The sequence below is a fragment of the Capricornis sumatraensis genome, chromosome 1 (genome assembly GCF_032405125.1).
Source record: "Capricornis sumatraensis isolate serow.1 chromosome 1, serow.2, whole genome shotgun sequence".
NCBI lineage: Eukaryota > Metazoa > Chordata > Mammalia > Artiodactyla > Bovidae > Capricornis > Capricornis sumatraensis.
The window spans coordinates 57,858,832-57,881,938 of record NC_091069.1 but is presented as its reverse complement, the minus strand read 5'-3'; the positions used below and the strand labels follow the sequence as shown (position 1 = coordinate 57,881,938).

At 44.7% G+C, this 23,107-nt stretch overlaps 1 protein-coding gene and 1 non-coding gene across 2 annotated transcripts in view; one reads left to right on the top strand and one right to left on the bottom strand.

Moving 5' to 3' along the window:
- The first annotated feature begins 402 nt into the window (after nt 1–402).
- POLR1A (RNA polymerase I subunit A) overlaps nt 403–23,107 on the top strand; it is an 86,643-nt gene continuing 63,938 nt past the window's right edge. Inside the window, exons 1-9 of the mRNA XM_068972274.1 lie at nt 403–518; nt 6,659–6,863; nt 8,197–8,346; nt 12,104–12,211; nt 13,363–13,448; nt 13,845–13,948; nt 20,485–20,571; nt 21,195–21,300; nt 21,568–21,730. Of these exons, the coding sequence (XP_068828375.1) occupies nt 442–518; nt 6,659–6,863; nt 8,197–8,346; nt 12,104–12,211; nt 13,363–13,448; nt 13,845–13,948; nt 20,485–20,571; nt 21,195–21,300; nt 21,568–21,730 (1,086 nt within the window). The 5' untranslated portion in view covers nt 403–441. The remainder of the gene's footprint in view (nt 519–6,658; nt 6,864–8,196; nt 8,347–12,103; nt 12,212–13,362; nt 13,449–13,844; nt 13,949–20,484; nt 20,572–21,194; nt 21,301–21,567; nt 21,731–23,107) is intronic.
- LOC138094014 (small nucleolar RNA SNORA76) lies at nt 7,940–8,066 on the bottom strand. The gene has a single exon (XR_011146190.1). It is a non-coding gene; the product is annotated as a small nucleolar RNA SNORA76 (small nucleolar RNA).

The window sequence follows — 23,107 nt, the reverse complement described above, 5'->3', positions numbered from 1 at the left end:
GAATGCCGGGAAAGCACGCCCTCCGCCTTAAGGCGGGAGAGGTGGGCGGGGAATGGCTCGGCTATTGGCTGAGACGGAACAAGAAGAAATCAATCATAAAATAGGTTACAAGCTCATGGTTTGAAAGACTTTGCTTCAGAAGTTAAAGGCTCAATAGGCCTCATTTCCCTCGAAGATCTTTTCTAAAAGGTTATTTTAATTTCTTATGTATGTTCTATTATTTTCAAAATAAAGGGGCGCGCGAGAGTCGTGAAATTATTTTCTCCCCCCCCCACAACTCGAGCGGAAATGGTATTGTCTCTGTAAACCTTAAGGCGAGCCTTTCTCGCGCGCAAGCGCAGTTTAAAATCACATGGTTGCGGACCGGAGGTGGTGTGAAAAGTACAACAGGGGTGACTGGGCCGTCTCTCTGGGTGTAGGAGCTCGGAACTGAACTGGAGGATGTTGGGCTCAAAGAACATGCCCTGGAGGCGGCTTCAGGGCATTTCCTTCGGGATGTATTCGGCCGAAGAACTCAAGTAAGGAGTTGGTGGGAAGCATGAAAGAGCCTCTTGGGGTCGGGGCCGTAAACTACTGTTCCCAGCAGGTCTTGCGCCCAGTTTCTCCTCAGAGTCCATTGCTGTGTAGCGCATGGCCTGCTGGGACCTATAGTTCTGGGAACGTCTTGGGCTACTGAGCACTGCCTAGAGCCCGGTGTGGCTGGTTTGCACTTGGGTAGGTGGGGGTTCCCAGATGGAAGCGTTATCGTTCGCCAGTCTCCTCGTTAGATCAGCCTGGTTTGTGGAGTTACTGTAATGTCTCTGGCGTAGTTTATTAAGCGCATGATGAGTCTCCTCTTGTCTGTAAGATGATGATTCTTCAAGACTCAATTCATGGGACAACTTCTTGGTTGGACCGTCTGTGTTCTCCGCCTACTTATTAATACTAAATCAAAAAGACCCTCTTAAGCCCTCCTTTTCATCGCCGTAGCGTTTGACAGAACTTAATTATTTTCAGGTTCTTCTATTTCTGTGACATGTATTGTTTCCTTCCTGACATTTATTGATCATCCAGTTTTTGCCAGGCACTAAGCTAGGTGTTCTGGAGAAGGCAATGGCACCCCACTCCAGTACTCTTGCCTGGAAAATCCCATGGATGGAGGAGCCTGGTAGGCTACAGTCCATGGGGTCGCTAAGAGTCGGACATGACTGAGCAACTTCACTTTGACTTTTCACTTTCATGCATTGGAGAAGGAAATGGCAAACCACTCCAGTATTCTTGCCTAGAGAATCCCAGGGATGGGGGAGCCTGGTGGGCTGCCGTCTGTGGGGTCGCATAGAGTCGGACACGACTGAAGCGACTTAGCAGCAGCAGCAGCAGCAGCAAGCTAGGTGTTCATGAAAAGTGAAAATGTTAGTCCCTCAGTCCTGTTCAACTTATTGCGACCATGTGGACTGTAGCCCGCCAGGCTCTTCTGTCCATGGGATTCTCCAGGCAAGAATACTGGAGTGGGTTGCCATTGCCTTCTCCTGAGGATCTTCCTGACCCAGGGATCAAACCCAGGTCTCTGACATTGCAGGTAGATTCTTTACCGTCTGAGCCGCATTCCTGACACATTGGTGAAGGAGGGGCTTATACTCAAATTCATCTCAGGTCTTTAGCTGATTCCTCCTTTCCTTAAATCTTGCTGTTCCCTGAGATTCTGTTCTAGTCAAATAGCTTTTCTTTTCCAAAATGTCCTCCCTAGACGATTTCACCACTTTCATGATCTGTACTCTCAAATATAAATCTCCAACCCAAATTTCTTTCCCTAATTTTTCAGACTTGTTTTTTTCAGCAGCAGTTGAACATCTCTATTTGAATTTCACACCGAGATCTTAAACTCATATACCAAAAACTCAACAGCTATCCCTACAGAGAGGGAGAACTTGCCCCTCCAAAATGGTGTACCTTAATCTAGTGCAAAATGTTCGCTATTCTGTGACAGGGCTGTAATTCTAGACCCATTTCTCCTGACATCTTACTTGCTTATTGGGTTCTTATTGTGTGTCATCTATATATTTCTTTACTCTCTACCCTCCTTTTCATCACATCATATCTCTTGTTTGAATTGTCTTTTCCTTCCATCTCCCTGCCTTTACACCACTCCAGTCCATCCTCTACCTTGCTGTTAATATTATTCTTCTGAAGTGCAAATGCGATGATGCTCCTATTCCCCTTAAAATCCTCCAAAGGCTTTCCATTTCCCCTCAGGTAAATGATACTTTTTAGCTTAGCCCACAGGTTTACCCATGATTGTCAGGCCAGTGCTGATTTTAGGTATAACATCATCCCTTCTTTTGCCCTATTAAACCACTTGCACGTTCCATAAACTGCCATCAGGTTTCATCATCTGTGCCTTTCTTCATGCTGTTTCCTCCACATGCATTATCCCCTCTGCCAGAGGGGTCTGCTTCCCTGCTCTCACCCCACTGCCCCCACTGGAGGCACCTGGAGAGCATCTCTTACACTGAAGGTGCAGCCCAACCTCCCTCATTTCTGAGATTTTTCCGCACCTAGTACAGTTGTGTCATGGTTCCTTGGTTACTTTTTGTGCTTGTTTGTATTTTTGTCTCTCTCCACTGGCCTTTCTTTTATCCTTAACTCTCATTGACTGATGGATGAATAAACTCCTGAGCTACAACAGTATGCTGCTCCTGAAATTCAATTGTATCATCACTAGCCATAAATTGATACTATTTCATTCAAAAGCAAGAGAATTGATTTTTTTTACAAGTGAATTGTGGAGTTTTCAGAGAACTGCATGAGTAAATTTATACCCATTACTAACATTTGATCTATTTGAGTCTAGGGTTGAGAAATTTCAGTAATTATGCTACCTTTTGTTGTGCTAGGTTCTAGTAGCTTCCTAGCTCACTTGGAGTAAAAGCCAAGTCCTTATAATGGCCCAGAAAGGTCATTCTGGCCCCCTGGTTATTTCTCTGAACTTACCTCTGTACTCACCCTGGCCTCCTAGCTGTTCCCAGAGTGCCATAGGTACACATCTATCTCAGGACCTTTGCACTCCCTGGTTCTTCCCCCTGTGAAGGTGACCTCCTGTGATGGCCGGCTCCTACATCTTCAGGCCTTTGTTTAAGTATAAGCTGCTCAGTATGGACTCTCCCCAGCCATTGGCCCACTCTATCATCCTCCCCTTTTCTGCTTGCTTTTCTTCATAGCATTTTCTTCCATCTAATAAACTATGTGCTTAGTAATTTTGGTTTTTGTCTGCCTGCTTTCAATAGGATGTAAAGCCCATGAGCGCAGGGACTCTTGTCTGTTTTCCCAGCATCTAAAAGTGTGTCTGGCACATTAAAAGCACTGTTTGTTAAGTGCATGCATGGGTGGACGGAGGAGCTATCTGTTCAGCTCTTGGTCCTCTCCATTTTTATTACAACCATTTGTGAGGGTGACTCTAATTATAGGAGAAAAATTCCTTTCCAGAGAATAGGGTGACTCTGTTGCTGCTGCTAAGTCGCTTTAGTCGTGTCTGACTCTGAGCGACCCCATAGATGGCAGCCCACCAGGCTCCCCCGTCCCTGGGATCCTCCAGGCAAGAACACTGGAGTGGGTTGCCATTTCCTTCTCCAATGCATGAAAGTGAAAAGTGAAAGTTAAGTCGCTCAGTTGTGTCCTACTCTTGGCGACCCCATGGACTGCAGCCCACCAGGCTCCTCCATCCATGGGATTTTCCAGGCAAGAGTACTGGAGTGGGTTGCCATTGCCTTCTCCGAAGGTGACTCTAGGAAGCAGCAAAGGTCATCCTGAAACCCAAGTTTGTTAGTCTTAAACTCTGTTCTCTCTGGTGGAATTCTTGCTGGTTGCCCTTCCTCTGTATCCCATTCCTGCAATAATTAGAGGAATTTTCTCCTTTTCCCCAGCTAGAGAGAGGCGCTTTGTTCCTTACCGTAGAAAGACTGAGGATGAAGACAAAAACATACATTCAGTTTGGGTGTGAGCTCTTTGTATAGTCTTTACAAGCACAGGACACAGTTCTGCCAGTTGGCACGGGTCTGTGTTGGACCCACCTGCCTACTCTTTTTCCATCATTATAGGCTCCAGGCAAGGGAAGTGAAGTACCAACTTATGGAACGTGATAGAAAAAGGATCTAGAAAAAGGATCTAGGATCTAGTGGTAAAGGATCTTTGCACCCAGACCTAATTAGTGTTTGCCTTATTCTGATTAGTTTGTGTTTGCCTGACACAGTAAATGTTTTTCTTATTTATAATTCCAGTTAAGTTTTAGAGCTCCAAGTAAAATGAGAGACGGAAATGTAGATGAATATTTCTCCAAGTCCAGTGAAGAATGATTTAGCCTAAAGGTAGTGGGAGAAAGTAGTAATAGTAGTGAGTTTAAATCATTAAAAAATTTGAAACTATGCAAACAATATCATCAAAAAAGTGAAAGGACAGAACTCAAAGTATGTGCAAATCTTGTGTCTGATAAAACACATGTCTTCAGAATATGTAAAGCAGTCTTGCAACTCAGTAATAAAAAAGCAAATAACCCAGTTAAAAAGTAGGTAAAGGGTTTGAATAAACATTTCTCCAAAGAGGATATACCAGTGGCCAATAGGTACATGAAGAGATGCTCACCATCATTAGTCATCAAAACCACAGTGAGATACTACCTCATACCTGCTAAGATAACTGGAAACAGAAAGATCACAAAATATGCTGGCATGGATATGGAGAAATTAGAGCCTTGGTGTGGAGGAGGAAATGGCAACCCACTCCAGTACTCTTGCCTGGAAAATTCCATGGATGGAGGAGCCTGGTAGGCTACAGTCCATGGGGTCGCAAAGAGTTGGACACGACTGAGCGACTTCACTTTCTTTCTTTCTATAGTCCTTTTGGAGAAGGAAATGGCAGCCCACTACAGTGTTCTTACCTGGAGAATCCCATGGATGGAGGGGCCTAGTGGGCTGCAGTCTACGGAGTTGCAAAGAGTCGGATGTGACTGAGCAACTAACACACACACACACACACACACACACACACACACACACAGAGCCTTGGTGTATTGCTGCTGGGAATGTAAAATGGTGCAGCCACACTTTGGGAAACCGTCTGCCAGGGTCTCAAAAAAGTTAAACATAGAGTTACCATGTAACTCAGCAATTCCAATCCTTGGTATATATCCATGAGAAATAGACAAAATATATTCACACTGCAACTTGTATACAGAAGTTTCTGTCAACATTATTTATAATAGCCAAAGTGTAAAAGTAAGCCAATAAAAGTGGTATAGCCGTACAATGAAATATTGTGTACGTACTCAGTCTCTCAGTCGTGTCCAGCTCCTTGCAGCCACCTGGACTGTAGCCCGCCAGGCTCCTCTGCCCGTGGGTTCTCTAGGCAAGAATACTGGAGTGGGTTGCCATTTCCTACTCCAGGAAACCTTCCCAATCCGGAAATCAAACCCTAATATCTTATATCACCTGCACTGGCAGGCAAATTCTTTACCACGAACACCACCTGGGAAGCCCAAAATGGAATATTATTTGGCTATTTAAAATAAAATATATATATATGTATAAATACAGGCTATGATGTGGATGAGCCTTAAAACTATGCAGGGACTTCCCTGGTGGTCCAGTGACCAAGACTTTGTGCTACCAGTGCAGGGGGCCTGGGTTCAGTCAAGCAATTAGATCCTGTGTGGTACAACTAAAAGTGGCACAGCCAAAATAAATATAAATAAAAGTAAATATTTTTTAAAATGCATGCAAAGTATAATAAGCCAGCTCTAAGAGACCACATATCACATGATTTCATTTATGTGAAATGTCTAGATGGGCAGTTCTCTGGAGACAAAAAGTAAGTAAGTCACTGCCTAGGACTGGTTGAGGGAGGTAGAGATGGATGGAGAGTGACTGCTAATGTGTATAGGATTTCTTTTAGAGTACGAAATGACTATCCACTCCCGTATCTTGCCTGGGAAATCCCATGGACGGGGAGCCGGGCAGGCTATAGTCCATGGGATTGCAAAGAGCCGGACACGACTGAGTGCTAACACTTCCCCTTTTCTGACCTGTGTGGGCTTTGGCATTAAGTCTAGTCCACTTGTCTCTCCTACCTTCGACACCGCCTCCGCCTTTCTGGGCTTTGTCACCTGGATTAAATCACCTGACCACTCTAAGCCTGTTTATTCCTCTGAAAAACACACATTATAATGCCCATCTCGGAGAGTTAAAGTCACATACACACGTGCACGCTTGGTCATGTCAGACTCTTTTGCGACCCCATGGATTATAGCCCCCCGTGGGTCCTCTGTCCATGGAATTTTCCAGGCAGGAATACTGGAAAATACTGAGTAGCTTGCTGCTTATAGAGCGTTTGTCGTGTAGTGAGTACTTAACTCCTTCATATGAAGCCTTCCAGTGTGCTCAGTTAGTGCAAGATTTGTACTAAATCTGGCTTTCAGAGACGTTACCACTACTCTGCTTCATTCAGCCTCCGTTGTGTGCTAAAGTGCTGAGCTGCAGTGAGGAGCAAGGCAGACACCAAGTCTGCCCTCTGGAGCTGTCAGCGCAGCTAAGGGTCCAGATGTTAAAGCATGAATTTGTAAGTGCCAAAGAGGAAACATCTGAGAAGTTTGGGTAACCTTAGTCTTCCCTGATGGTTTTTATCTCCTTAGGAAATTAAGTGTGAAGTCCATTACGAACCCTCGGTACCTGGACAGTCTGGGGAACCCCTCGGTAAATGGCCTGTATGATTTAGCTCTGGGCCCCGCCGACTCCAAAGAGGTGTGCTCCACTTGCGTGCAGGACTTCACCCACTGCTCTGGGCACTTGGGCCACATCGAGCTCCCGCTTACCGTGTACAACCCTCTCCTCTTCGATGTAAGTCCAGACCGGGCCATCCAGCCCACGTGGGTCTTGGGACTGCGGGTGGGATTCATGAGTACTCACCCTCTCCCCAGGGCAGGTGTCTCAGGAGGAGGTTAGTTCCAGACACTCTGAGTGAAAGTGCTCTTTACTTTGAGATTTAAAGTCTGGAGGAGCCAAAGCCAGTATATTCGACTTAGCCTCTAGCCCTGCCTAGATGAACTTCAGTCTGATTCTTGTTGAGAATCACCAAAGCTGGGTTATCTTTATGCAAAGCTAGGGGGAGGGAACAAAGGAAGAAGGGCGAGGGGAGCAGTGCTCAAATACAGCTGCTTTTGTTTCAGAGGCTTTATGCCTTTCAGAAATGTGGGTGGGGCTTCCCTGGCAATAGAGCAAGAGTCTCTAACTCCCCAGATCTAATACCTGATGATCCAAAGTGGAGCTGATGTAATAATAATAGAAATTAACTGCACAATAAATGTAATCCAGAAACCATCCCCTCCCACCCCATCATCTGTGGAAAAATTGTCTTCCATGAAACCATTCTTTGGTGCCAAAAAGGTTGGGGACCACTACGATAGACGACTTTGGAATTCTCTAGGCCATCCTGAGGCCTTCTGGCGGATTTGTAGGCGTTTACTTAGTGGCAGGAGGAACAGCGCCAGAAGGCCCAGCGCTGAGCTGAGAATGATGACCATCCAGTTCCAGCTTCTTAACATCAGTTAACTCAGCCTCCGGGATTCACTTTAAGCTACTCAGATAAGTGTACATGGACGTGATTTTTGTCTTAATCGTATTAGGGGAAGCAGAATGTCTTGTTAAATACAAAATATTTTAAACGTTTAATATTTAAATAATTTTCAATATTTAAAGAAGTATTAAATTTAGTATTTAAATAAAATAAAGGTAGTTCCCTATCTCAGATTCAAAGTAAATTTCTTATGTTAATGGATTAAAATAAAACCGCAAGTGAAAAATACAGAAGAATATCTATCAAATTCTTAAGGCGAAGAAGGACTTTCCAGGTACATAGGGTGAGATGGAATTCTTTTTTTTCCACCCCATACCCCAGCCCCAGCCACCCAGGGCTGCCCTGTTGCTCAAGGTTAAAAAAGGGCCGCCTCTGAGGGGGCTGATGACCCTAGTTACGCCCGAGCACACGTGCTCTGGCACTGTAGCCTGCCACACCCAGGCAAGGTGGGGGCTCAAAGGCAACAGGTCAAAGTGGAATTCTTAAAGGGGTAAACTGCTGACATAGAAACACAAACCATAAGTATGTATGCTGAAAATCACTTTGACTGCCATGTCACTTTCTAATATCCTGTCTCTTTTTATTCCCTCTCTTCAGAAACTCTACCTGTTGCTCCGGGGCTCCTGTTTAAACTGTCACATGCTGACCTGCCCCCGGGCTGTGGTTCACCTCTTACTCTGCCAGCTGAGAGTCCTGGAAGTTGGGGCCCTGCAAGCAGTGTATGAGCTGGAGAGAATTCTCTACAGGGTAGGTAATGTGACTATCTTGGTAATCAGACAGGCCAGAGTGACAGGCACAAGAGCTGTTTGTATACGAATCAGTTCAGTTCAGTCGCTCAGTCGTGTCCAACTCTTTGCGACCCCATGAATCGCAGCACGCCAGGGAATAGTCCCCTAAGAATAGTTACCAGGGTCTTCCCTGGTGGTCCAGTGGTAATGCAGGGTTCCATCCCTGGTCTGGGAAGATTCCACGTGCCGTGGAACAACTAAGCCTGTGGGCCACAACTACTGAACCCACACTCTAGAACCTGAGCTCTGCAACAGGAGAAGCCATTGCAATGAGAAGCCCCGAGCACCACAACTAGAAAATAGCCCCACTTGCTTAGATGCACAGCAGCTAAGACCCAGTGCAGCCACAAAGAAAGGTCACCAGAATGCTGGAGCTTTAAGTCTGGTGACTTTGAGTACAAATAACTAGGCTTAAAAACATGAAGCTATACGAATAATTAAAGAAATGTTCGTGAAAACAACATACAAATACAATTTTATACATCAGTGAGCTTTTTTCCCCCCAAACCCAGGATCCAGCCAGAGTTCATGCATCGCTTTGAATGGTTATATCTCTTTGATCTGCTTTAATGTAAGATATTTTAATATAGGGAATTTCTTTCCTTGATACTGAGTTTTTTGAAGACATAAGACTAGTTGTCTTGTGGACTTCTCACATTCTGGATTTGTCCAATTATTTCTTCATGAGATTCACATTTCGGTAAGATTATACCTACCTGATGCAGAATCCTTTGTATTGCCTTATTTTAGGAGCCACCTGTTGTCCAGTTGTTTTGCTACTGGTGATGCTGGGTTCGGTGATTTGGAATGGATGGTGACCACCAGATCTCTTTTGTAAAGAGACATTCTCTTCGTGATTAATAATAACCTGGTGCTATTATAAATTCATTATTCACGATTAATAATTAATAACCTGGTAAAAAGTGAAAGTGCCAGTCTCTCAGTCGTGTCTGACTTGTTGCAGCCCCATGGACTGTAGCCCACCAGGCTCGTCTGTCCATGGATTCTCCAGGCAAGAATACTGGAGTGGGTTGCCATTTCCTTCTCCAGGGTATCTTCCCAACCTAGGATTGAACCCAAGTCTCCTGCATTGCAGGCTGATTCTTTACAGTCTAAATGACCAGGGATGACCTGGTGTTATTATAAATATCTTATTTAAAATTCATTTCTGGTTGGTAGATCAAAATATTACTCACTTTGGTATGAAATAACCTGGTTATTCATCAGGGTATGACAATTCAATGAGACAAGGATCTCATCAATTCTAATACTTTATTTGTGGATTTTTTTCAGTTTTTCGACACATTCATATTACCTGTGAATAATAGTAAGTTTATTTATTTTCAGCCTTTATATGTTTCATTTCTTGTTCAGACCTTATTAGGTGCCTAGGATCTACATGACTTTGTCCAAGGGGCAGCATGCATCCTTGGCTTGCTTCTTGTTACAAAGGGAAACTGTTCACCTTTCGTCTTCCTCTTCCCTTTCCTGAATAATTCAGTCTTAATGACATTAGGTGGGCAGAGCAGGTAGGCTTCCGCACAGAGATGCAACCTGGTGTGGGTTGTCAGAGCCCAAACAAGATGAGAAAAGCATTCAAAACAAGACCGTATCTGTGTGTGCACATGGCTAAAAAACTAATCTCAGGTCAGATTTGTCCAAGAGAGAGCTTGTGTGTTGAGAGAGAAGGGTTTTCTTTAACTTTTACTCAGAGTAAATTATACTTTTTTGGAATCACAGGTGGCGCTAGTGGGAAAAAACACACCTGCCAGTGCAAGAAACATGACATATGGGTTCCATCCTGGGTCGGGAAGATCCCTCGAGAAGGAAATGGCAACCCACTCTAGTATTTTTGCCTGGGAAATCCCATGGACAGAGGAGCCTGGTGGACTATGGTCCATAGGGTCACACAGAGGCGGACACGACTGAAACAGCTTATCATGCAGGAATTTGTCCATTTTGTCTAAAGTGTCAGATCTGTTGGTGTAAAATTATTCGGGATGCCCACTACCTTAAAATATTTTGGGGTGAAGTATACACACAGAAATTCTTTAATTAACCCACAGTCTAACAAAGACTTATAAAGTAACCATCACTGGTATGAGTGACTTCAACATCAAACTATAGTCCTTATTTCCAGAAACTTCTCTTCTTTCTCCTCCTGGTGTGCTTATTTTTGACACTTTGTCATTGTACTTGCTTCCCTGGTGGCTCAGTGGTAAAGAATCTGCCTGCCAATATAGGAGATATGATTTCAATCCCTGGGTCAGGAAGATCTCTTGGAGAAGGAAATGGCAACCCACTCCAGCATTCTTGCCTGGGAAATCCCATGGACAGAAGAGTCTGGTGGGCTACAGTCCTTGGGGTCAGATAGAGTCTCACACAATTTAGCAACTAAGCAACAACACTGTACTTAGCAAATTCTTTGTTGGAATAATTTGAGGTCTAGGATGCTGCCCTGTTGCTCCAGAGAGGCTTCTTATTGCTTCTGCCCTGTGCTTGGTGACCTGGGGACCATCAGAGTCCACAGTCAAGGCTGAAGGCTCCCTGGACTGCAGGCCGTGGGAATCCAGCTGTTCTGTTCCAGGGCTCATCTAGTTCCCAAGGACACAGTCCTTCAGGTCCCCAGCTTTCTGTGTTTGTGGGATGGGATGTGGCAGGAAGATACCTTGTTTGATTCCTGTCCTTTCACTAACTCTAGGCTTTAGATTTCTGTCCTGTTCATCATTTAAGACCCTCAGAATGAAAAGTTCAAAATTACTGGATTGTAAAATGTTTCCAAGGCCATGCTGCCATGTTGTACAGCTCCAGGGAGCATCCCAACTCTATCAGCATCTTCCCCGGAGGGACACAGCTATGCTGAAGGCTGCCCCAGTGCTGGGCGGTGCGGCAGCCCTGCTCAGAGCAGCCTTGGCCCCTGGGCTCTTTAACCTGAATCCCCATTTTCCCTTCATTGTGGCCTAATTATCCCTCACAGTTCTGACAACTCTTCAGAACTTTACATTTTTAAAAATATTTTATCCTGTTTTTTTTTTTTAATTTTTCATTTGGACTTGATAATCTGCGTGCTATGCTATGCTTAGTCACTCAGTCATGTCTGACTCTTTGCAACCCCATGGACTGTAGCCCGCCAGACTGCTCTGTCCATCGGGATTCTCCAGGCAAGAATACTGGAGTGGGTTGCAATGCCCTCCTCCAGGGGATCTTCCCAACCCAGGGATTGCACCCAGGTCTCCAGCATTGCAGGCAGGTTCTTTATTGTCTGAGCTACCAGGGAAGCCTTAATCTAGCCCACTATCACTGGAAGCTGAATAGTCTCATTTACATGTATCTGTTTATTTATTTATTTGGTCATGCTGGGTCTTCAGTGTGGCAGGTGGGATCTTCAGTCTTCATTGTGACATGTGGACTCTTAGCTGTGTTATGTGGGATCTAGTTCCCTGACCAGGGATCAAACCTGGGCCCCCTGCATTGGGAACTTGGAGTCTTAGCCACAGGACCACCAGGGAAGTCCCAGGACATTCTCAATTTTGATTTTTTTTTTTTTTAAACCAGCAACCTAGCCAAACTGCTTTGAAAAGGCACCACAGCAGCCCTGAGGTTTATCCTTTCTCTCCCCTCAGATAAAGCTTTCCCCCCTTGGAGGGGCTGCCCCTGGTGCTGCTCGTCATATACTTGCTTTACTTTGATCACGTGGCTTTTCTCTTGTTTTTCAGTTTCTGGAAGAAAATGCTGATCCTACTGCCTGTGAAATTCAGGAAGAGCTAGAACAATATACAATCAAAATCCTGCAGAACAACCTCCTGGGATCCCAGGGTGCACAAGTGAGTTATCCCATCTCTCTGTTCCCTGAACACTTGGTTTTTAGCGTAATTATCACAGTTCCTGCTACACTTTGACTTATACCTTGGCTCAGATGATAAAGATATCCCCCTGCTGTGCAGGAGACCCAGGTTTGATCCCTGGGTTGGAGAGATCCCCTGGAGCAGAAAATGGCAACCCACTCTAGTATGCTTGCCTGGAGAATCTCATGGACAGAGAAGCCTGGCAGGCTACAGTCCATAGGGTTGCAAAGAGTCAAACACTTATTTTTTTGGCTTCCCAAAGCAGACCTGGGTCAGCTTTGAATCCCAGCTCTGCCTCTCGTGAAGCCTGTGACCTTGTAAGTTACATAACCGTCCCCAAGCCACTCGTTCCTCATCTTTGATGCCTGCCTGTAGAGCTGAGGAAAAGGTTAGAAGAAATTAGGTGCTTTGGGTACAGCGTCCAGTGAGGTGCTGGCTTACGTCTCACTTGGAGAATGGGGCCCATGTCCTGTTCTTGTTTCTCTCTCCAGTGCTAAGTGACCGCTGCCTACCCATTCCCCTGTAGCATCTGTGTAAGTGTTAATTTGTCCAGCCAATGAATGGTGTAGGTAATCAACCTGTAGGGCTAATCTTGAGATCTGGTTCACCTAATGCCCAAGTTTCACACCAGAGATTATGACTTAAGTGGTCTGGGTTGGGGCCCCACGGAGGGGTACAAAAGCCCCCAGTGTGGGTCTCGTTTGCAGAACTAGCTCCGAACCACTAGTGTTGCTTAACTGTGGACGTGCCTTGCCTCAGAGCCCTGAGGTCCATCCACGGGAGACAGCAGCTGCTGTCTCAGGTTTAATTTAAAATTAAATTATTTAATTTATTAAATTATTTATTAAATTATTTAAATGTATTGATCCTTGCTGTCTTCCAAGCCTACCACTGCCCTCATGATCTCTTCATCTTAGTAACAGCTTGGTAAGTTTCCCCTATTATGAATGAGGAAACTTAAAGAAGTCGCTTAGTGATTGGCAGTGTTTGGTTATGTTAGGGTTTTGTGGAGAATTTTAAGAAATGGGGTGGCTTCCTCTGATTTTTCAATAATAGGTGAAAACTACAAAATGTATACCTACTAGATTCTCTTCAGGATGGCACTCAGGCTTTTTGACTCTTTTTAACAGGTGAAAAATGTCTGTGAGAGCAGGAGCAAACTCATCTCTGTCTTCTGGAAGGTACATATGACTGCTAAGAGATGTCCCCACTGCAAGTGAGTCCTAGGCACTTGCCTCTGATTTTTTAAATTTTATATTATGGATATATAGTTGATTTACTATATTGTATTAATTTCTGCTATATAGCAAAGTTATTTAGTTATATACATCTATATGTATTCTTTTTCATATTTTTTCATTGTGGTTTATTGTAGGATATTGAATATCATTCTCTGTGCTGTTTATCCATCCTATACATAATAGTTTGCATCTGCTAATCCCAAATTCCCAAATCTTCCCTCACCTACCTGCCCTCTCCCTTGGCAACCACAGGTCTCTTCTCTAAATCTGTGAGTCTGCTTTTCTTCCCTAAATATGTTCATTTGTATCATATCTTAGATTTTACATTGTTTTTTTTTTTTCTCTCTCCTCACAACTGTCATCATGTCTAGAACTGGGCGGTCAGTGATCCGAAAGGAGCACAATAGCAAACTGACCATCACATATCCGGCCATGGTGCACAGGAGAGCTGACCAGAAGGACACTGAACCCCAGGGTAAGCAGGCCCTGGGCGGCCCTCCGTGTGTTTTTCACCTGTGACCATCAGACGTGTCCCACGACTTGGGGATCCCTGGTCCTCTGTACCACATGCTTCTTGGCTGTGTGTTTGTGGTGGGCCAGCAGATGGAGGGTGTCTGGGGTCTTAGAACCGGCGGGCATCCTGGTGCATGCTCAGTCCTTGCCACTAAGTGTACAGTGTCAAGCAGTGCCCCATGGCCTGAATGAGGCACCTCTTGCCACAGGTGGTCACTATTCTGAAAGATTTTTGAGGAAGAAGTTAAGAAATCTACTTGATAAATAGTTCAGACCATTTTGTTGTCAAACAAGTGAGGATATATTTAGAACTAAAATGTAGGTGAGGGACATTTTCCTCGGTGGTCCAGTGGTTAAGACTCTACCTTCCAATGCAGAGGACGCTGGTTCCATTCCTGGTCCAGGAGATAAGATCCCACACGCCTCGGGACAGCTAAGCCCATGTGCCACAACTGTAAAGCCCGTGAAAGCGAAGTTGCTCGGTCGTGTCTGACTCTTTGTGACCCCATGGGGTATAGCCTACCAGGCTCCTCCATCTGTGGGATTCTCCAGGCAAGAGTACTGGAGTGGGTTGCCGTTTCCTTCTCCAGGAGATCTTCCCAACCCAGGGATCGAACCCGGGTCTCCCGCATTGCGGGCAGACGCTTTACCATCTGAGCCACCGGGGAAGACGATAAAGCCCGTGCACAACAACAAAGACCTAGCACAGCCAAAATAAAAAATATATTTATTTCAAAATAAACAATGTAGGTGGATTTTAAAGAAAAACTGTGAGCATCTAAAGAACATTAGTGCCTCCTGCAGGGTGCTCTAGCTGTCCTCTCAGATCCCTGGAATAGAGTGTCTCCCACTCAGCTCTGCCCTGCTCTTAGGGGTACCTGAGAAGAAATTTGAGAGACTTAGTGCTACTGCCTTTTCATTTTTGTAGTTTTAAGTTTGTTTAACAATGCTTTCCACGGTTTATTGTGATCCACACAGTCAAAGGCTTTGGCATAGTCAAGCAGAAATACATGTTTTTCTGGAACTCTCTTGCTTTTTTGATGATCCAGTGGATGTTAGCAATTTGATCACGGGTTCCTCTGCCTTCAAAGCCTTTGACTGTGTGGATCACAATAAACTGTGGAAGATTCTGAAAGAGAAGGAAATACCAGACCACCTGACCTGCCTCTCGAGAAACCTATATGCATGTCAGGAAGCAATAGTTAGAACTGGACATGGAACAACAGACTGGTTCCAGTAGGAAAAGGAGTATGTCAAGGCTGTATATTGTCACCCTGCTTATTGAACTCATATGCTGAGTACATCATGAGAAACGCTGGACTGGAAGAAACACAAGCTGGAATCAAGATTGCCGGGAGAAATAACAATAACCTCAGATATGCAGATGACACCACCCTTAGGGCAGAAAGTGAAGAGGAGCTAAAAAGCCTCTTGATGAAAGTGAAAGAGGGGAGTGAAAAAGTTGGCTTAAAGCTCAACATTCAGAAAACGAAGATCATGGCATCTGGTCCCATCACTTCATGGGAAATAGATGGGGAAACAGTGGAAACAGTGTCAGACTTTATTTGGGGGGGCTCCAAAATCACTGCAGATGGTGATTGCAGCCATGAAATTAAAAGACACTTACTCCTTGGCAGGAAAGTTATGACCCACCTAGATAGCATATTGAAAAGCAGAGACATTACTTTGCTAACAAAGGTCCGTCTAGTCAAGGCTATGGTTTTTCCCGTGGTCATGTATGGATGTGAGTTGGACTGTGAAGAAAGCTGAGTGCCAAAGAATTGATTGATGCTTTTGAACTGTGGTGTTGGAGAAGACTCTTGAGAGTCCTTTGGACTGCAAGGAGATCCAACCAGTCCATCCTAAAGGAGATCAGTCCTGGGTGTTCACTGGAAGGACTCATGCTAAAGCTGAAACTCCAATACTTTGGCCACCTCATGCAAAGAGTTGACTCATTGGCAAAGACTCTGATGCTGGGAGGGATTGGGGGCAGGAGGAGAAGGGGACGACAGAGGATGAAATGGCTGGATGGCATCACTGACTCAATGGACATGAGTTTGAGTAAACTCTGGGAGTTGGTGATGGACAGGGAGGCCTGGTGTGCTGCGATTCATGGGGTTGCAAAGAGTTGGACACGACTGAGCGACTGAACTGAACTGAACAATGCTTTCTGGTGTTTCTTCTGAAGTAGTGAAGATTAAATAAGATTTTCCATTTGAAATATTGAGCCCAGTGCCTGCTATGTCGAATGTGCTATGTGGATACTGGCCGTTCATGTTTTATTATAATGCAGTCAGTGTGCCAGGGCAGAAAAAGCATCACCTGTTTTGGACACCTTATGCCTGAGTGCATGCAGATTGCCTCAGTTGTGCCCGACTCTTTTCGACCCCATGGACAGTAGCTTACCAGGCTCAGGCTCCTCTGTCCATGGGATTCTCCAGGCAAGAATACTGGAGTGGGTTGCCATGCCCTTTTCCAGGGGATCTTCCTGACCCAGGGATTGAACCCAAGTCTCTTGCATCTCCTGCATTGGCAGGTGTATTCTTTACCACTGATCCACCAGGGAAGCCCTTTCAACACATGAATCTTGAGGAAATAATAAACAGTTAGACCATAGTATAGCAAACTTGTTTATTACTTTAAAATAAATCTATTTTAGACTAATTTTTAGATGTATAGAGGAATTGCAGACATGCTACAGAAATTCTTATGTACTTTTTACTCAGTTTGCCCTGATGAAACATCTTAGATCACCATGGCACGTTTATCAAAACTAAGAAATTAACATTGGTATACTACTGTTAACTGACCTGCAAACTTATTTGAATGTCACCAGTTTATCCAGTGTGTGCTTGGTTACTAAGTCATGTCTGACTCTTTGTGACCCCATGGACTGTAACCTGCATTGGCAGGTGGATTCTTTACCTTCTGAGCCATTGGGAAGCCCAGTTTATCCAATAATGTCCTCCTTATGTTCCAGGATCCAGTCCAGGATACTACACTGCATTTAGAAAGTCTGTTTAATGCTTAACCATTAACAGACACAAGGATGGATTTTCCTGCACTATACATAGCCCTTAGAACAATTTTTAAGGTTGGAAACTGTTACTCTAGACTTCAGGGCACTTTAGGGAATATTCATAGATTGAGAAGAAAGGTGGTCAGAATTCTAGAGGATAACTATTTGGGGCAGGTATCTAATAGGCAGCCTTTAAGCGCCTTTGCCAAGCCAGTTCTTTGGAGTAATTGTCACTGCAACTGTGAGAATATGATGGTGCCAACCAAAATCCTGTGCATCAGAAACAAGTCAGCAGTAGTCTTGGATGGTTTTCGGATTGGATTGGTAGTATTTAGCAGGCATTTACTTGTTGGGCGCTCAGCCTTATGCCCAGGAACATCCTGTGGCTGAGCCCAGTGCCAAGCTGGGAACCTGACCTTGTGGCCTCCATTCTCAGGGAAGGCTGTGGGTGAGGCAGGTCAGTTGCTCCAGGCAGAGATAATGCAGAGGCAGGTAAGCATTTGGATGAATGATCTGGCCACGTCCCTGGTATCTAATGGGGCCATGCAGTCAGGCCTGTGGCTCAGTGGTCCCCATGTACTCCTGATCTCACTAGGAGTGCTGTTAGCTTGTGAAATTCACACATGACCAGTGTGCTATTCAAGCCCCATTATGCAGCGTTTTCAAGTGAGACCTGTTACAGCAAAGGTGCTTCGCCCACCATGACTCAATCTTCCCCACTATTTGACTTCCCAACTTTTTTTCTTTCATATAGGAGTTCTTGGAGCTAAACTAAATACATGTTACAGCTGTCCTGAAGTCCTATTGAAGCAGATTTCATTTTTTTTTTTAAACAAGGTCACTGGATAGTATTTTTTTCTCAATATTCATTTTTATTCATTTATTTGGCTGTGCCAGGTCTTAGTTATGGCCTGCAAACTCTTGGCTGTGGCATGTGGGATCTAGTTCCCTGACTAGGGATGGAACCCGGGCCCCCTGCATTGGGAGCATGGAGTCTTAGCCACTGGACCACCAGGGAAGTCCCTGAGGCAAATAGCATTTTTGCAGGCTCAAAAAGTGCCTGGTTAGGAAGGGTGCAGTCCATGTGAGGAGGTGGCATTCTGCAAGTCTCTTCTGACTCAAACTCAGTGAGTGAATGACCTCCATCTGCCTTAACAGGGGTTAAACTGTGCTGGTGCCGCTTCCTCCACCAGCAGCTCTGAGTCAGGAGCTGAACAGAGCTCCCAGATGCTGCTCATCTTCCTCAGTTCATCAAGGCAGATTAGTGAGAGAGAAGTTTCCAGAAATGTCCACAGAATTGTCCTTCAGGTTAATGGGGTCTTTTCTCCCCGCTGAACACCCATAGCTTCCTATGTCTGGCTTATCCCCAAGGGTCAGAGCCTCTCTCCATTGCATTCCCCTCACTTTCTTCAACTGCATTAACTGGTTGAAATGTTCTGCTTTTATAGAAATCAAAATTTTAAATGTTTTCACTTTTGACCTATCAATTCCGCTTTTATGATCTTATCCTGAGAATTATGCATGCCCACAGTATTAAGTAGTTTTGAATTGGAAATAGCTTAAATGCCTGTTAGTAGAGCCTAATTAAATAAATTATGGTACATCTTATTAATTGTTTTCTAAGTTACAAATTTCTCTAAAAACTTTCCATGATGTATCTTCTACAGTTGGTAAAGAAACCAAGTAGAGAATTAGAGGTGAATGAAGCTGGGTTTTACAAATATAGAAAAAAGCAGAAGACTGGGTTTTAGATTATCTTATAGTATTTTGAACATGTTTATTTAAGCCAGTGAAAACTTAGTATCTGCTGGGTCTTGCTGTTACTAAGTTGCTTCAGTCGTGTCCAACTCTGTGCGACCCCAGAGATGGCAGCCCGCCAGGCTCCCCTGTCCCTGGGATTCTCCAGGCAAGAACACTGGAGTGGGTTGCCATTTCCTTATCCAAAGCATGAAAGTGAAAAGTGAAAGTGAAGTTGCTCAGTCCTGTCTGACTCTTAGCAACCCCTTAGATGCTGTTAATTGTTAGGAACACAGACAAGACACGTTTCTACCCTGATAAGTGCATTAAAAAAAAAATATTGAGCGATTTTGTGGGGAGAGGTGGGGTGATGAGCCACAAGGCTTGTGAGATCTTAGTTCCCTGACCAGGGGTCAAAGCCAGGCCCTCAGCAGTGAGAGCACTGAGTCCTAATCACTAGACTGGCAGGAAATTCCCAAGCAGTATATGATTTTGATGAATGTGTTCCAAAAGAGGTTGATAGTTTTGATGGGAGGGAATGCTCACCACTATACTAAGGCTGAAGTTGATAGTTTTGAACCTAGAGGTCACATTACTCACTTTCTTAATCATCTAAATGCTTGGGGCCACACCTCCTGAATGTGACTTACTCTGGGAGTGGCTGATTAAAGAGTATCCCAGAGTGATCTTGGTTAATCTGAGAAGTCAAGATCCACCTACTTATCACCAGCATGATAGTTGTAAGAAGAAACTGAATATACATTTACCCATAAAAATGTTCATCTTCATTTATCCATAATTCTCCTGCTGTGAACCTTTCTGGTAGAAGCCAAGTGCCTAAAGCTGTTTATCACAGTGTGACTTAAAGTAATAAAAAAAATTGGAGTCAGCTCAGATGTCCAACTATTAGAAGGTGGTTAAGTCACTTACAAAAACATCCTCTCAGGAATATCATGCTGCAATTAAAAATGATGGCAAGGGACTTCCATGTGGTCCAGTGGTTAAGAATCTGCCTTGCAGTGCAGGGGATGTGGGTTCAATCCCTGGTTGGGGCACTAAGATCCCATGTGCCATAAAGCAAGTAAGCCTGCACACTGCAACAGAGGATCCTGTGTGCCGCCGCTAAGTGACCCGATACAGCCAGATAAATAAATAAAATAAAAATGATGGTGAGACACAAGGTATAGGGCAACATGCAGAAATGCTCGCAAGATGACACTAAATTAGCAAAGTGGTACAGAGTAAATCCGCGCCTGAAATTGTGATGATCTAAAACTTCATAAACCAAAGGACCAGAAAAGAATATATAAAAGTGGTCATGGTGATAACATGATATAATTGTGGGTGATTTTTTTTTCCCCCCTTTGGCTCCACCTTTTAGGTTTCATACAGTAGTTGTTTGGTTTTCATGGCTTTAGAAATTAGATTAAGGTGGGGGAAAATCCACAGCAGAGAGTAGGTTGTCCTAGAGATTGACTTAAAAAAAAAAGTTTATTTATTTTAATTTGTTTCTTTGGCTGCCTCAGCATGTGGGATCTCGTTCTCCTATCCAGGATCAAACCCAGGGCCTCTGTATTGGGAGTGTGGGGCCTTGGCCACTGGACCGCTAGGGAAGTCTCTAGAGATTGATTTTTTGGTCAGATTGCAGGCTTGGAGGAGTGGGGAAAGGAATTGCTAAATCCCATTACGGAAAGAGTGTCTGTAATTGACTTACTGTGCTCGATTGCCCTCTTCCACTCCAGGAATTGAGGAAGCTCAGATGGGAAAACGAGGATACCTGACACCCTCCAGTGCTCAAGAACACCTCATAGCTCTTTGGAAAAATGAAGGTGCTGTGCCAGGCTAAAGAAACAGCCCATTGACTTCCTGGACTCCTTTACCCTGCCTTTTTATGTTTTCAAAATTGTGATTCTTGTAGATCTCTCCTGAAACTGAACCATAGATTTGGGGCAGGCTTCAGGGTACATTATCATTGATGATTTACAGTGTGGGAAATGTCTTTATTCCTTGAACCATGAACTTGATGATTACTGTAACTGAGCCCGATCATTAAATGATAGCTGTGGGTGGGCATTGCTTAATACAGTTTGACATGTGTCTTGAAGGTGCAGTGTAACTCACCTTATTTTTTTTAATGTATTTTGTTTGCTTATTTATTTTCATTATTGCTTTTTAATATTGCATTTTTATTTATTTTTTTCACTGCACCACGTGGCATGTGGGATTTTGGTTCCCTGACCAGGGATGGACCCTGCACCCCTTGCAGTGGAAGTGCAGAGTCTTAACCACTGGACCGCCAGGCAATTCCTTCATTAGTTTTTATGGAGACACATGTGATCTTATTCTCCCTATTGTCCTATATTCTGGGCTTTTTGTAAAAATTTCTGTGGTCATCCTTCCATGCTCTTAATGTATAGGTTTAAATGATCTTTTTGATTTATTTCAAACACAGGGTTCTTTCTGAATTACCTTTTTTTGGGACTGGAAGATGTTGGCATGGAGTCCAGGTTCAACCCCAGTATGTTCTTTCTGGATTTCTTGGTGGTACCACCCTCAAGGTAATACCCTTTCATTGGCTTTATTTCACCTGAAAAAGGTTTATGGAATAATTGAATAATGACCTCTGGGAGAGAAAGGAAGGGTCAAAGGTGCTGAAAAATAGAGCAACAGTTCCACTCCCAGCTGGCAGGTGGTGGGACTATTTTCCTCTTCATTTTCCCTGAGTGCAGGAGGAATGTGGGTTTCCTTTGGAGCTTGGGGCGTGTGAGTAGGGATGGATAAGAGGCTGAGGAAAGTGTTCACTGATTCCACATGTCCTCCTGCAGGTATCGCCCTGTCAACCGCCTTGGGGACCAGATGTTCACCAACGGGCAGACGGTGAACTTGCAGGCTGTCATGAAGGACGTGGTTCTGATCCGAAAACTTCTGGCACTGATGGCCCAAGAACAGGAGCTGCCAAGTGAGGTGGCAGCACCCACCACAGAAGAGGTCAGGAGCTGATACCATAGTTCTAGCTTCCTGCGCGGTGGGTGCAGAATGCTATGGGTCCTGAATGCTATGGGTCCTGGGAGATACTGGTTGGCAATTCTGTATGGTTGTGTGTGAGCCATGGGTTTGGGAGGACCGGGCAATGTCTGGGAGAAAGTGTGGGTCTGGGCATGACCCCAATGACCGTGCCCAGTGACCTTGATTGAGTTGCTTTGGTTTCTTGTTCCCATCTCCACAATAAAATGAGTGATCTGTGGGGAGGTTTTACCCGTGGCTGTGGTCTGGGCTACCTGCTCTCACTGGCAGTTCTAGAAAGAACAGTCTGTGGTCCTCAGGCTCTGAGCCTGTCCCTATGGGGCTCTGGTACCAGAGACCCGTGCCACCTAGGTCTGATTTTGGCTCATGAAGATCTCTAGCATCAGGGTCAGGAAGGCAGTGTTGGCATTTGGAGGAGTTTCCTGGAATAGGAGTGTCAGATTTGGGGCTCAGTTTTCTCCCCAATAAATGGTGGAGCTGAATTCCATTTTCCTGTTTCAGCAGACGTTTCCTGAATCCCTTTTAGTATGCTAGGTCTACAGTGGTTATAAAGATGAGTCAGGCACTCAGGAAGTTTGTTGAGATTGCTGACATCCTTCCCAGCTTTAAGATGCTTTCTAAATGCAAATAGGAAGGACTGTCTCAGCCTTAAGTAGACCAGACAGGCTCCCAGGCTCCCTTCCCTGAGTAGGACCGGCCCATCACCAGGTGGCGCCACAGTCTGTCAGGGACACCCGTGCGTGGGTTACTCAGCCTTTCTGCTTGGGTTTCTTTGGTTTTGCTTGTTTTCTGATCTGCCTGTGTAAATGTGCTTTTTAAAAAAGTGCTCAATATTAGAGATATCTGCTGTCTGCAGGTTCTGGTCTAGTTTAAGAGAGATGGCCATAGGATTGCCACGTCCAGTGACCAGAGCTAAGGATTTCATGTTGATGTCTCTTGACAGTAGAGTAGCCTTTGTCCAAGAAAAAAGCTAAATCTCGGCAGAAATGAGCAGCATCCTTTCAGATTCCTAAGGTCATTGCTGCCTGAAGTCACAGTGCCCTCTTTTCCATCTGATCAATAGCAAGGGTTCTTTCTTCCCATACTTGCAGAGTGGCCCTCTCATGAATCATGAATGCCTGGGTGTGAATAGGTGTGCGCCATTCCAGGCACTGAGGATACACCAGTGAGACTGGTCTCACCCATTTCACAAGTAGGCTTGTGGCCCTGAGTCAGCTGATACCTTCAGAAGTGAGTTAGTCTGACAGGGGTGCTGCCATCATACAGGGGTCCCTGGGAGGCTCCTTCAGCCAGAATAGAAACCACACCTGTCTTCTCTCTAACTGAGAAGTCTTCTGTTTC